Below are 13,470 nucleotides of genomic sequence, written 5' to 3'. Positions count from 1 at the left end.
AAAAAGCATATTTTTCACCTCAGTGGTTCTTCCACCCTAGCACTCGTTCAGCGCAGCAGATGTGTTTCCTTAAGGTGTATCTTCTTTGTTTTGTACAGCGGCGATGAAGGCATGCAGTTAAAATGCACCCTTACTTTTTGGATTCTTTTGAGCCTTGAATAAAATAACTACTTTATACTTTGCACCTTGTCCTTTTTGGACAATTCTTTCCCCAAGGGTTTGACTACGAGGACCTTCTGAATTGTTAGATATTTTCCCTCTTATGCTCTTGGTGCCTTTGACTATTTCCTCCATAAAAACGGTGTCATCTCATTAATTCAGACTCAATATACCCTATTTATTCAATAACAGGATTAGGATTTCTAGAAATAGTTGTAATATAATAATAAAGCTACATACATTATGCTTTGTGCATTTATCCAAATGCATATAATTTATCTCCAGACCATGTAATACGATTTAATTGAATAACATACAGTATTACTGGTATGAAGAACAAGTACCCAAATGAGGTAGAGGTGAAATGTCATTGTACAAGCCTACTTCAAACCAAGCTAGGTCTACCCAGGCTTTGTTTATCATTTAGCAAGCTTCAGTTAGCTTCACATTCCATGCTTCAAATATTCCACAAGGGTGGAAAATGCTTGTCCGTAGTTTCTATATTCCAACGCGTAGAATATATTGTACTAAAATAATGATTCCGGGGAAACAACCATGATTACACGTGTTTTTAATTGCAAAGGTATTTGTCAAGAAATGGACTGCCCTCTAAAGTCCAGAGATTGAGAGGGCCTAGTCAATTAATGATTTCTTAATGGATTATGATGTGTGCTTGGTGTCACTGACTTGCTGTGCAATCCACTGAAGAGCATGTTTTAGTTTCCTGGCGGAGGCAACCAGGATTTAGACTCAAATATCCTGGTACCGGGTGAAGTTATTAATGTAGCTGACCTTATCAAGGGCCCCAGGACCAGTGGTAGACATATTTGTTATAGCAGGTACCATATTTTACAGCAGTTATTAGGTTCATTATAATTTAGATGCCAAAACAACTACTAACCACTAATGCTATCAGATCAAGCCTCCACTTCCAATACATAGAATCTAGCTTTACATTTCTTTGATAGCAGGAAAATTGTTTTTGGCCACGCATGCAAGTGCATTCTTTTGGTGTTGAAATAACAATGCATGATCAGAAAAGAACCCCACAGCTACTGTGGTGCTACACTGAAATGTTGACACATTTCAATTTAGATTATCTTGAACCTTTAGCTTTAACATATGACTCAAATTGACTCAACCGTTATGTAATGGCTGATTATACCATTTGTTGTAATTCATTAGCCTTGCAAATCAGACAGAAAATAAGGCATCTTGCCTGCCGTTATTCGACACAAGCATGTGTTATTGGACCTGTCTGGCACTACAAAAGTAGTGGTCGCTGGCAGTGTATTGCAAAATGATTTATCCTACCTATGAATGTGTTGTTACCAATAGTAGAGGACATCACATTTTTGTCATAAGGTTCCTGAAGTTCTTTTGATGTCTTCGGAAATGTATATCCTGGCCACCCTTTTTTGAAAATTTAAATAAATCGTAGATCTAAGCTCTCCTGTAGCGGGGTTTGTTCTGTAGAGATTCTCGTTGGCCCCTTTAAATAGCCTACATGTTTTCCTTCGGAGATGTCTTCTGATCACCTGTCAGATCCGGAACATGCGCGTTTGAGAGCGCAAGGAGAGAGGGAGAGAGTTGGTAGTGGTGTAGTAGTAGAATGCTAGAATTGAAGAGAGACCCGCACGGAAAGCCATCATCCATCGCCAGCAGAAATGCGTGATATCAACGCAGAACCGACAGAAAGATGGAGAGGGAGACATAAAGATGGATAACTAATTTGAGACGCGCGTTGAGCAGAGGAGGGCCGTTATCACCGCCTTTTACCACGTTCTTTGTAGCTAAAGAAGAGCGTCGAAGCGAATATCGAAACGGGTGACGGCGGGAGGGGTCCGTCATGGGGAACGAAGCTAGTCTCGAAGGCGGTGAAGGGTCGCTTGTTGGATTACCGGAGGGACTTGCTCCTGACGGAAATGGAGGTTTCATATGGATCTCCACGGGGGCACAGGTGGACCTAAGCCAACTGAGCGAGGATGACAGGAAGCAAGTTGCGGCGGCGATGTCAAGGGCGCAAACCAACAAGCCTGGGGGTGTACCCGCTCGAAGGCAGGATATTACTGGCAGTTTTGTGCACTTAAAATGTCCACCCCTCTGTTCCCCGTAATTTTGCCTATACATGAGAAAGAACGAGGCGTGTTATTTCCATGTTTTGATTAGGCAGCGCACTGCAGGTTGTCAGTAGCGTGTCACCACGAATGCATAGGGACAGAGAACGCACGTTCACACCCATTCAGGTTTATTCTAATAAAGAAACATATGGTGCCATTAGAATCGGATTGTAGGTTGTTATTGTTGTCATTCAAAAATAGTCTTGAAGCTTGAATAGGCCAACGACCAGTCCTGTGTGACCATTAATTGATAATTGGTGTAATTTATTAAATGAACGTATATGGGAAGAAGCTGGACAATCATCGGTGCGTTCACAATACCGCTAAAGATCAAACATAGTTTATATATGACGCTGAACGGTATGCTGGCAAAATAGTGTTTGAATTCTTTGAATGTTCCTTTCTGCGTAAATCGTTTAGTTGTGCCATTATCTAAGACTAGACGCTGTAAAATACGTGGTAAGACAGCAGTGACTTGTGAAGAATCGAAATGCCTGCTGGGTAAAAAAAAAACAGCCTATGTTAAGCAACCGTATTTCTTCCTACAAACAACGCTCTGTCATCCCAAACAAATAGCCTCTACAACAACCAAGGCTCTGCCAAGATTGTATATCATGCCAATGTTGTGAATTCAAGTCCACATCATAGCCTAATTTTATTTGTACATTTTAGCTTCTACAGCAAAAAGGCGATGTCACGAGTTAAAATAGGAAGACGCTGGTTGGTTGAATAACAAGCTTCAATGGTATGAACCAAATAAGATTTTTTAGCGTCTATTTACCTTCAGTTTTCCTTTATATCGTTAATAGATCAATTGGCACTCGATACATCTTATAACTAATTAGCTTCGCTGCTGAGAATAGTTATTTCTGCCCAAGACCGAATGGGGGGAGGGGTTACATAAATATTAATACGACTAAATATAGAACACCAAGAGCAAATTCCATGGCAGTCACTTTTTTTCTCCGCTATTGCTTCTATAAAGTTGGTTTCTTATTTTCAAAGTGGGGAGATATTGTTTGAGGAATCCCATCAGCATAATGTTTAAACGGCCTGTCTGCAAGCAAGTTCGCTGTCCTTGGTTCTGAAACCAACATTCGCGGATGGCAGAACTAGCCCAATGCTCTCTGTGATCACATTATTTAGCATTCAATGTATAGACCACTTAGCTTATGTCTGTCACAAAAAATGACCTATTTTCTATGTAGCCTAAACCATTCTACCTCACATCAGATAAAATTCACCTCAAATTAGAATTACAGCTTCACAGTTCCTAACAGTTTGTGCTCATTTTGTGCTTAGCATTGATCTTTCTATCCTCTCTGTGACAGGTTACATATCTATTGACAAGTTGCACTGGAGCAGGGTGGCACCTGACAGAGTAGTGTAGGTTAGGCTGTCTGTACCGACTCTCATCTCGAGCTAATAAACGCCATCTCATCTTACCCCATTGAGCTGTGTTATTCTTCTCTGTGTATTTCCATGGTCTCTCCATTGTCATTCAGGCTATTCACTTTCCCATCAGTGCTAGCCCCAGGCTGGTGCTACAGACTTGCTGTCTGTGATGAAAGGCTTATATCCAGTGGCTTTGGGGCAAGAGGTTAGCTTGTTATGTCTGGTAGGTGCTTTAGTGAGTTTTACCATGAAGCATTTTGAATTTTAATTATCCTTTATTCACATTGAGATCTTCATCTCTTTGAGAGATGAGCTCTCAGCCTTTAGTAGGCTGGTGCTCAACCCTCCCAAATAGCTATATCTCATTTGGGTAGTGGTTAAGTAGGTTTTGTTATTACAACACATCATCACATATTGTTGATGTCTTTAGAATTTCAGGGGGTCATCAGGATGTCAGAAGAATCATGATAAATTAGATTAATTATTTGAAAGATCCGGTTGTTTGGGTAACATTAAGTATTTATTAGCATCTGCTGTGGTCATGGTGATCACTAATGTCTATTTTGAGTCGTTTTGTGTCGTTTGTGAAAGTGCAGTGACGTGGTTGAAGCCTATGGCAATTTGCTTTCACCTTACCAGCTCGGTCACACAGAACCCGCGAAGGTTAGGGAAAGGGGTAGAAAAAACTCCCTTGTCCTGGAACATACATTCTAATGTGTACTACCATGTGAATGACTTTGACTTTGTTTCTCTTTCTTTTTCACTCCTTGCGTTAAGGCCCTCGGAAGCAGGTGGTCAGCAACGCCCCCAGCAGCCAGGAGCAGATGGTCGGCAACGCCCCCAGCAGCCAGGAGTCGTGCCCTCCGGTCGGCTTAGCAAGAGCCGAACTGTAGACGCATTTGGTGAGGGCCCCACTAGCAGGCCGGTCCCCGGCCGCAGCCCCTCCTCCCTCAGCCTCTTTGAGTCCAGATTCAGGCAGGAGCCAAAGGACCCAGAGAAGAAAACAGGCATGTTTGGCTCCAGCTTCCTGAGCGGGGCCAACCCGCTTAGTGCTGTTTCTTCAATGACGTCCCAAGTGTCCTCTGGGGTGTCCTCCATGTCCTCAGAGGTTTCCTCCTTAGGCTCAGGGGTCAACATGCCCTCCTTTGGCCTGTTTGAAAAGGAGGAGAAACCCGGAGAAAAGACCCAAAGTGGCAAGGGCCCCCAGCATGTGGGGCCAAGACCCCCTGGCCCAGGACAAGGGCCCAGAAACCCTGGACCACAAGGGCCCAGACCCTCTGGTCAAGGGCCCCCTGGACAACAAGGGCCCAGACCCCCTGGTCAAGGGCCCCCTGGACAACAAGGGCCCAGACCCCCAGGACAACAAGGGCCCAGACCCTCTGGTCAAGGGCCCCCTGGACAGCAAGGGCCCAGACCCTCTGGACAAGGTCCCCCTGGACAACAAGGGCCCAGACCCCCTGGACAAGGTCCCCCTGGACAACAAGGGCCCAGACCCTCTAGTCAAGGACCCAGACCCCCCAGTCAAGGTTCCCCCGGACAACAAGGGCCCCCACGGCAGCAAGGGCCCAGACCCTCTGGGAGTCCCCATAGTCCACAGGGCCCTGGTAAACCCCCTGGTGGTGGGCTGTGTCCGCTGTGCAAGAGCACCCAGCTCAACGTGGGCTCCAAGGAGCCGCCTAACTACAACAACTGTACCCTTTGTAAGAACCAGGTGTGCAGCCTCTGTGGATTCAGCCCCCCGGACTCAGCGGTAAGACTCTTTATCTCGCTTATTTTCCCTTTATTCTGGTGTCTTTTTCACCCCCCCCCCCCCCTTCCCCCCTGTTACTACTACTCTTCTTTTTCTCTATAAGGTAGTACATCATTTTATATGTTCATATTGTTGTGATCATGTATTTTGTCATATAGTAATAAAAAATATGTTTTTTGTCATCAGCGCGCCTCTCAAAAATTATTGTGGATTTTTATATGCATATCCTGACAGCACAATAGAATAGAGAAGGGATCACATTCCTAATCTCTGTTTCTGAAGGTAGAATGATTGTTCATAGTGAGCACACAGAGAAAGAAAACGTGTGTTGTTCCATGCAAGATACAGATAAAACACTGTCAATATTGGCCTGTTTTGTAATTTTCATCACTGTGGACACTGGTAACCAAGTACATATCTACTGTATTCAAGAAAAACATTCCACTGTAGCTAAGCGAGTCCTTAGGATGTGTGACAAAACACAACCTTTACAACAAACATACTACATAAGATATGACATGTAAATCATTTTTTTCTGATTATTATATTGTAGGTCAATACAGTAGTTTTCTTTTCTAACTAATCATCAAGTGCAACTAGTTTAATCAAAATGATCCTATTTAAGCAATTAACCAATAGATGTAGTAAAGAGGACTGGAAAGACTAATCAAAAAGAGGAGTCTGTGGTTGGCACGCAGTCTAACACTGGTATAACACTAGATATTTGTCAAACCATCATTGTTCTGGTCGAGTCCCTCTTTACAGCATCTATGAATTGATCCATGAAAACAAATGAATGTGTTTGTTATAGGATTCCTGCCTCAAATTAGAAAAGTATTACATTAGGGAAACATGGTTTGTCAAATAGTGCAGTTTATAAGCATCATTCTGTGAATAGCCCTCAAACTGCAAATGCAGCTGCACTAAATGCAGCACGTCGTACTTAGAGTGTAAATTGGTCTATTTGTTTTAAAATTCCTTTTTAGCCCAGTAAAAATCTATGCTGATCGACAAGTCTGACTAGTGCCTAACAAGGGTGGTCCACTAGTGAATAACAAATAAGAACTGTTTAGAAGTCCATAGCAAAAGCAAAGCCTGTATCAAGTGTAACAACAAGATTCTGCATGTTATGGAAATGTTTTAATTAAGTAGTTTTCTCTCTGATTTATTGAGATATTTTACTAAATGGATAAAGCAAATATGTGTGTATGTATGTGTGTGTGTGTGTGTCTGACCACGTTTTGGCTCTTTATAGGGAAAGGAGTGGTTATGTCTTAACTGCCAGATGCAGAGGGCTATGGGGGGCATGGATGACCCCCCTATGATGGGCAGGAGTTCTGTCCCTCCTTCACCCACCAGGAAGGACCCTGGTAAAGATGGCAAGAAGCCCAGCTTACTGATTAAGCAGCAGAGCATCTCGGACAAAGGCTTAACTCCTCCAACAACACCAAAACAGAAATCCCCCGGACCATCTTCCCCGAAAGGCAGCCCGCAACCCTCCCCGGCCAAAGGGAAACAGGAGTCCGGCTTCTTTGGGGGCCTTGGGGGCATCAGTCTGGGGGGCCTGACTGACGTGGCCAAGACTCCAGCTGCCGCCTCCCAGGCGGCGGAGTCCATCACAGGGACGATGTTCAGTGGCTTTGGGGGGTTCACCGGGTCGGCCAAACCTGATCAGGCGAAGCCCACCGCTGCTCCTCAGAAAACAGCCGAATCGGTGGCGGGGAAGATGTTCGGCGGGTTCGGTGGTTTTACAGAGACGGCCAAGCCACCAGCAGCAGCCTCCCAGATGTTCGGTTTCGGTTCGTCCATCTTGAGCTCGGCCACCAACCTGATGACCGCTGACTCTGTGGACGAGAAAACTGGATCTCCTGTCGATTCCCCTGCCGGTTCTCCCCCTGACTCCCCCTTCTCTGCTCCTGGTTCCCCCCCTGGTTCTCCCCCGGACTCCCCATTCTCCGCTCCCGGTTCTCCCCCGGACTCGGACTGCCCTGACACCCCGCCTGCCTCCTCTAAGAAGGCACCCAAACGGGCCGCCTCCCTGCCGAAGCCCCAGAAGTCCATGTCCATAGAATCCGAGCCCATTGCGGAGCCTCCAAAAGCAACAGAACCAGCTCCAGCCACAGGCATGGGAGGCCGGGAAAGCTGCCCTCTGTGTTCGGTGGCGCTGAATGTTGGATCAGCCGACTCGCCCAATTACAGCACCTGCACAGAGTGCAAGAAGATTGTCTGCAATCTATGTGGCTTCAACCCCACGCCTCAGTTTGGAGAGGTAAGACGTGTTCAGGTTTTACCTAAATAGACACAGTTCTGCTGATTGGTTCCAGTGTTCCGGTATGTAGAGCTGAGTTTTGTGCAACTTAGTTGTTGTTTTAAAATATACCAAAAGTAAATGCATTTTTCATACAGTCCAACTGTTATCAGATCACTGGGTCACTGAGCAGGTTTGGTTTTGTTTTCATGATCCCCAAAACGCCTATTAGCCTCTTGTTTAATGGTACCGGTAAAGTAACACTTCATTACTGTAAGTGAACCTAAACCTTGTGAGCGTATTGGTTGTCATGACCGCTGCACTTGACCTTTGACGGAGCGGGCAGCTCATGTCCACTCGCAGCCATCGTCAGCAAACACAGCTGATCTTTAACTGAACATCATTATCATTTGGTTTCTGGAGTTCAGTGTTTTAAATGGGGCTGTGTGTGACACCAGCAGGCCTACGAGAACTTGAATTGCCCAGCCTAGCTCAAAGCCATTTTGAGGCTAGGTTAATAAGGCTAAATGAATGCCATTTAAACGGCCATCTCATTATTGAGCTCCATTTAGACTTGAAAAGAATGCCACTTGGATCTGTAATCTCTTAGGTATGCGAGCGCTTGTGAGCGGTTATTGAGACCAAATTATTTTCCTAGAATGCTAATCGTCTTTTGGGTTTGAGTTATTCCTAGTGATATTTATTGACACGAAATTCACATAACCTCACGTTCCCAAGAACAGATGGCTTATGGAGGTGTCAAATGATATGAATAGAAGCACTGTACAGAATATCATATCGTTTACTAAATCAAAGCGCACTTCCAAAACATTCTTCATAAACTGTATTCTGATGGGGAAAATAAAACAACACTGTAATTTTTTTAACTTTTTACAAGCCAAATAGGTGTAAAAAGGTTTGAGGTTTCTCAATTGTAGGATAACCTTATTCTTTTTGGTCAATGGTAGAGCCGTGCATTTTGGTTGAATGACCACATTCTAGTTGAAAAACAACAACACATCTTTCGCTTGTCAAAACATGAGAATGTGCAGTAATATTGTTGAAAGCAGGTATACTGTAAGTTACGTTGTTCTGTAGGTGATGGCAGGTTAGTGTCACATGCCAGCTTCATTACATTGTTGGTTGGTTTAGTGTTGGTGTCGTCGGCAGCGCGTGCCCGCTTTCCCTTAGTAATCCCGTAGTTCTTTTATTTAAGGTGCTTTGAGAAGATGAGCCAGTTTCCTTTTCACGTGGCAAGAACTATGACCTCACTACCGCTACTAACCACACAATAAGATGGCTGCCAGCCTTATGTGTTTGCATAACCAAAGACCCCAAGAATTTCTCATTGTTTACATTTGAGTTTCTTTAGGAAAGCACATAACATGATGATGTGCCATACTGTACATGCAAAGAAAGTTGATATCTTCTTACGTTATGAAAGGCCCCTAGGTTGCTTTGAACTGCATAGGTTATTTTTTCGTATAAACAGTATCTGCATTACAATTTAGCAAGGGAGTATATCCAACAACAAATAAATACTACAATGAATAGAAAAATGTATCTGATCATGCATTTAAAATGTGAAAACATTCACATGCATGTTAAATTCAAATCTGTAAATTTAATTGAACAGATCTGAGCTGAAATTCAATTCAACCCAACCCAGAAACCCAACTAATCTAATACAACCCAGTCAATGTTTCTTCATGCAGAAACCGAATACTTGTCATGATTGATTGGACGCAGTTTTCTTTAGCTCTGATATGTAGAACTATGGGGAGCCCTGAGCCCTTTGTGATGGTGAGTAATAGATTGAGGATATGAGTCACTGAACTGTGACAGTGGACAGTTCTGTATAGCTGTGAGCTTCTGCCGGGCCTACCTCAGTTCACCGACTCACCACCCCTTTCACTGCTTTGTCAGCGGACATGCCTCACTTCTTTGTTACTCTCCCTCGCACTGAGAGGACAATGTGTGTGTAGGTGTGTAGATGGTTGGGTGTATCCTAGGTGGTGACTGCATGTATTGCATTGCTTCTGAAGGAGTACATTGGTAGCTTAGAGTTGGTCATCGTATGTGTAGATGTGCTTTAGAAACTGTAATCTCTGTTTCCTAAATGGATTTAAAGGGCATCAGGGAGCCTGTCGTTTCACCCAAGGCTTTTTCCCAGTCAGAGTTGTCCTTAATCTTTCTCAGAATGAGCATTCAAAGTACTCTTCATCTTTTGTTCTTTCTCTCTTCCCTTTCTCGTTCTTTCTTTTGATCTCTATCTCTTTCTCTTTCTATCTGTATCTCTGGCAGGCTTTGTTATTTCTGTATATTTCTCTCTCTGGTGAGAAGGGGCAGTATTTTGTTTTTAAATAACATATTTAAACTACTTCTTAGTATGCTTTCATTTCTATGTATATATTTATTTGTGAGAAAATACTTAAGAAATGTATAATTTACCAAAAGACGTCTTTCAAACTTGGCGCATTTATGGGAATTAAATCTGTGAAATCCCATACGAAGTGTAAGAAACACAAAAACAACAAAAGCTAAAAGCCTCCAACAAATGCCCGGGATTTCTCACATTTGTTTGCTCGTATCCCAGACAATAATCCTGCAAAGTACAGCCAGTAACGTTGTTGTTAGCAGTAGGCTTACTGCTCTAACAACAGTGGGCACCTCCGTCAAATTGGTGTCCTTATGTCTTTTTTGCTGTGGGTGTTGTGAAATTGGTCTTAAATTGAATTTGTTGTGGAATAAAAAATCTTAAATTCAACTTCCTGAAACCAGCAGATACCCTGTGGGGCGTCTTTAGGGAGGTGTCCTACTGAGATGTCATTGCAAATCCTCCATTGGTTGTTTAAGGGGGATGGGGTTGCGTTCATGGTGGTTGCCACATTGTGAGACATTTCTGTGGAGTTAAGTTTGTCAGCCTTCAGGAGCCCCCTAACTCCCTCGGGCCTCAAGCAGTTGCCAGTCTGATTGTCACATTGTGAGACATTTCTGTGGAGTAAAGTTTGTCAGCCTTCAGGAGCCCCCTAACTCCCTCGGGCCTCAAGCAGTTGCCAGTCTTACCTGTTCACACGCTTACGTGTCTGGATCTGTGGATCTGAATCTACAACGTGTATGTGTAGTCTGCAGCGCAATAAGCACGTTTTGGAAATGATAGGAAAATGACATTTTAACTCTGCTGTTCACGTGTGTGTATTGAACTCAAGGGGCATACCGAACGGTTCGATAACGTAACGTGTATCGTTGCATCCCTAGTGCACACGCTTTAGGTTTGAAGAAACCTCCATAACATCGCAGTAGCTATTTTCAAACAGCCTAGATTATCTAACTTCTACAATTAGGTAATAGAAATCGTAGCCTACACAATGGGCTCTCTGAATGAAAATCTGTTTGTGTTAAAATTGCTGTTGAAAGAAGCTTAATTTGCATCTCTGCCTGTAGTCAGGCAAACGCCCAACCCTCGATCGTCATTTTCTCCTCAATTAAGTATCACGTTTCTGACAGGAATTAAGCATTTCAGTAGTGTACAGACCCTGAGATGACCAGATCCAAGAGAGTGCCAAGTAGGACGTGAACTTTCAGTGTTGAAGGCAGCGGATATGTTTAACAGAATGAGAATAGAAGAGAGAGAGAGAGAGGGGGGGGGGAGGGGGAGAGAGAGAGGGGGAGAGAGGGGGAGGGAGGGGTACAGTAGCGTGGGCGCTGTGAAGCCCTTTTGTCACATAGAGGTGAGTCTTGGTCGAGTGGGTCGTTTAGAAGCCTGATAGTTTAGGGTTGAGGAGATTGTTCTGAGTGAAATAAGAAGAAAGTTGGTGGGAGACAACATGCTCAATTGTCTTGAAATGGAACAGACGAGAGAGAGGCCTGTAGATATTTCACATCTCCTTATCGCAATTTAGATTATAATTCAATTAATCGCACGGCCCTATTCAATGTTCATGACAGGCAAGGGACCCCCCCCCCTTCTGCCTAGTGCACCACTCTACTGTCCTTTTATTCCGTCACAGCCCTAACACCCCTAAGGACCTCCTGGGTCATTGACCAGTAGAATTGGATGTGTTTGTGCTTGACTGGGACAAAAATGTGTCGGTCTTTCAGATCCTTTTCATTTACAGCCCACTCTGTAAATGCATCTACAGTAATAATGGACTGATGTATCAGACTCCTGCAATGCAAACTCTATTGTATGAGACTGCATCATTGCTCACCCTGTAACCACTGTAGGGCCCTTGTCAGACTGCCGTTATGTAACCAAGGGACTAACGCCTAAACCCTCTGCACATTCGCTTGACTTAACTGATGCTTGATCTGTGGACATATTTACAGGCGTGACTGTTACAGAGGCGATTCATATACTATAGTAATAGAATAATACTATTTTAATTTAATGTATTGACTATATACATCATAGTGAAGCCGAATCCAGCATGGAGGTTTATTATAGATTTTTTTGCCTATCATTTCAAAGATAGAGTGGTCCTAAAACATTTTTGGTTTGATTTTCAGATGGCTTTCTCTTACTGCATTTGAGATTTATTTAAATCCAGACAGAGCTTGTTATGTTAGAAATTTTGGTGATGAGATCTTCTTTTCTGGATAAATGAATGCTGTTTTAATGGAGGGTTTGGTACACCTGTGGTTAGCTGATCCCCCAGAGTGTTATTTTGGATGTCCATCTGCTCCAGGACTGTCTGAGCCAACAGAAACGCCCACCCCCCCCCCACACACACACACACACACACACACACTCGCAGAAACAGACAGTTACAGACAGACAGACACACACACACACACACTCTGGTTGGTACACATACACACCACACCTGTGGTCAAACTGACCCACTTCTACCTTCAAATGTATACATCATGGTATTCCCATTTCTTCTATAAACTTTAACTCCTCGACCTAAACCCTAATTGTTACCCTTAACCCCTCAACCTTAACCCTAATTCTAACCCTTATCGTAAGGTCAAACTTAAACCTGACCCCTAAGTCGTAAATAGCTTTCTTTTCATGGGGTACCCCAACTAGGTTGTCCCCGGTGCAGATTCTTGGTCTTCACGAGCGTACTGTGGTACAACAAAAGCACACCACAAATGCATGTGCACACATGTGCGCACAAACTCACACACACACACACCTCTCTTGGCATCGTGTGGTGTTTCCTGTAGCGTCATTATTATTCCAGGGTGGTGCCCAGGCTGAGAGCCTGCCCCAGCCTACACACACAGCATATGAACAGGCATTACTTTCTCCCGGCTCACAAACATACTTACAGAGACTCACAGGTCGACAAACACGAGACAAAGAAATACAGAGATATATGCGTGCAGGGTACACACACACACACACACACACACACACACACAGACAGACACAAAACAAAACAAAAAACACGTAACCACACAAATATAACAACAGCAACATCGGGGCATACCCGCAAACACTGAATTCAGAAACAAACAGGCTGAGTTTCACAAGCGCAAGACGACACACAAAAGACACGGACACAAAGGCCATGACACACAATCGAATACAGTGCAGGAAGAAAACGAGCCCACATGCAAGCCTCGCTGACATCCCAGCCTAGCGCAGTGTGAACGGAAGAGCACCCCTCCCTCCCTCCCTCCCTGCCTCTGGCCCTCCCTCTCTCCCTCCTCCCTCTCTCCCTCCTCCCTCTCTCCCCAGCCTTATGTAACCCTCCACTACCACCCGAAAATGCATCCGCCCCTAACAGCCAAGTCTGCTGTGTGTACAGTCGAGCCTAGGAGCTGTGCATGTCTGTGTCTGTCTG

At 44.1% G+C, this 13,470-nt stretch overlaps 1 protein-coding gene across 4 annotated transcripts in view; it reads left to right on the top strand.

The window, feature by feature from the left end:
- Window positions 1-1,729: 1,729 nt before the first annotated feature.
- The window catches only part of pcloa (piccolo presynaptic cytomatrix protein a), a 68,430-nt gene continuing 56,689 nt past the window's right edge, over window positions 1,730-13,470 (top strand). For all 4 annotated transcript variants that reach the window (XM_034289978.1, XM_034289979.1, XM_034289977.1 and 1 more), the window contains exons 1-3: window positions 1,730-2,217; window positions 4,452-5,424; window positions 6,680-7,693. In XM_034289978.1, coding sequence (XP_034145869.1) covers window positions 2,009-2,217; window positions 4,452-5,424; window positions 6,680-7,693 — 2,196 coding nt within the window. In that variant the 5' untranslated portion in view covers window positions 1,730-2,008. The remainder of the gene's footprint in view (window positions 2,218-4,451; window positions 5,425-6,679; window positions 7,694-13,470) is intronic.

Source organism: Esox lucius, chromosome 23 (genome assembly GCF_011004845.1).
Source record: "Esox lucius isolate fEsoLuc1 chromosome 23, fEsoLuc1.pri, whole genome shotgun sequence".
In the NCBI taxonomy this organism is placed as follows: Eukaryota; Metazoa; Chordata; class Actinopteri; order Esociformes; family Esocidae; genus Esox; species Esox lucius.
This window is presented reverse-complemented; position numbering and strand designations above follow the sequence as displayed.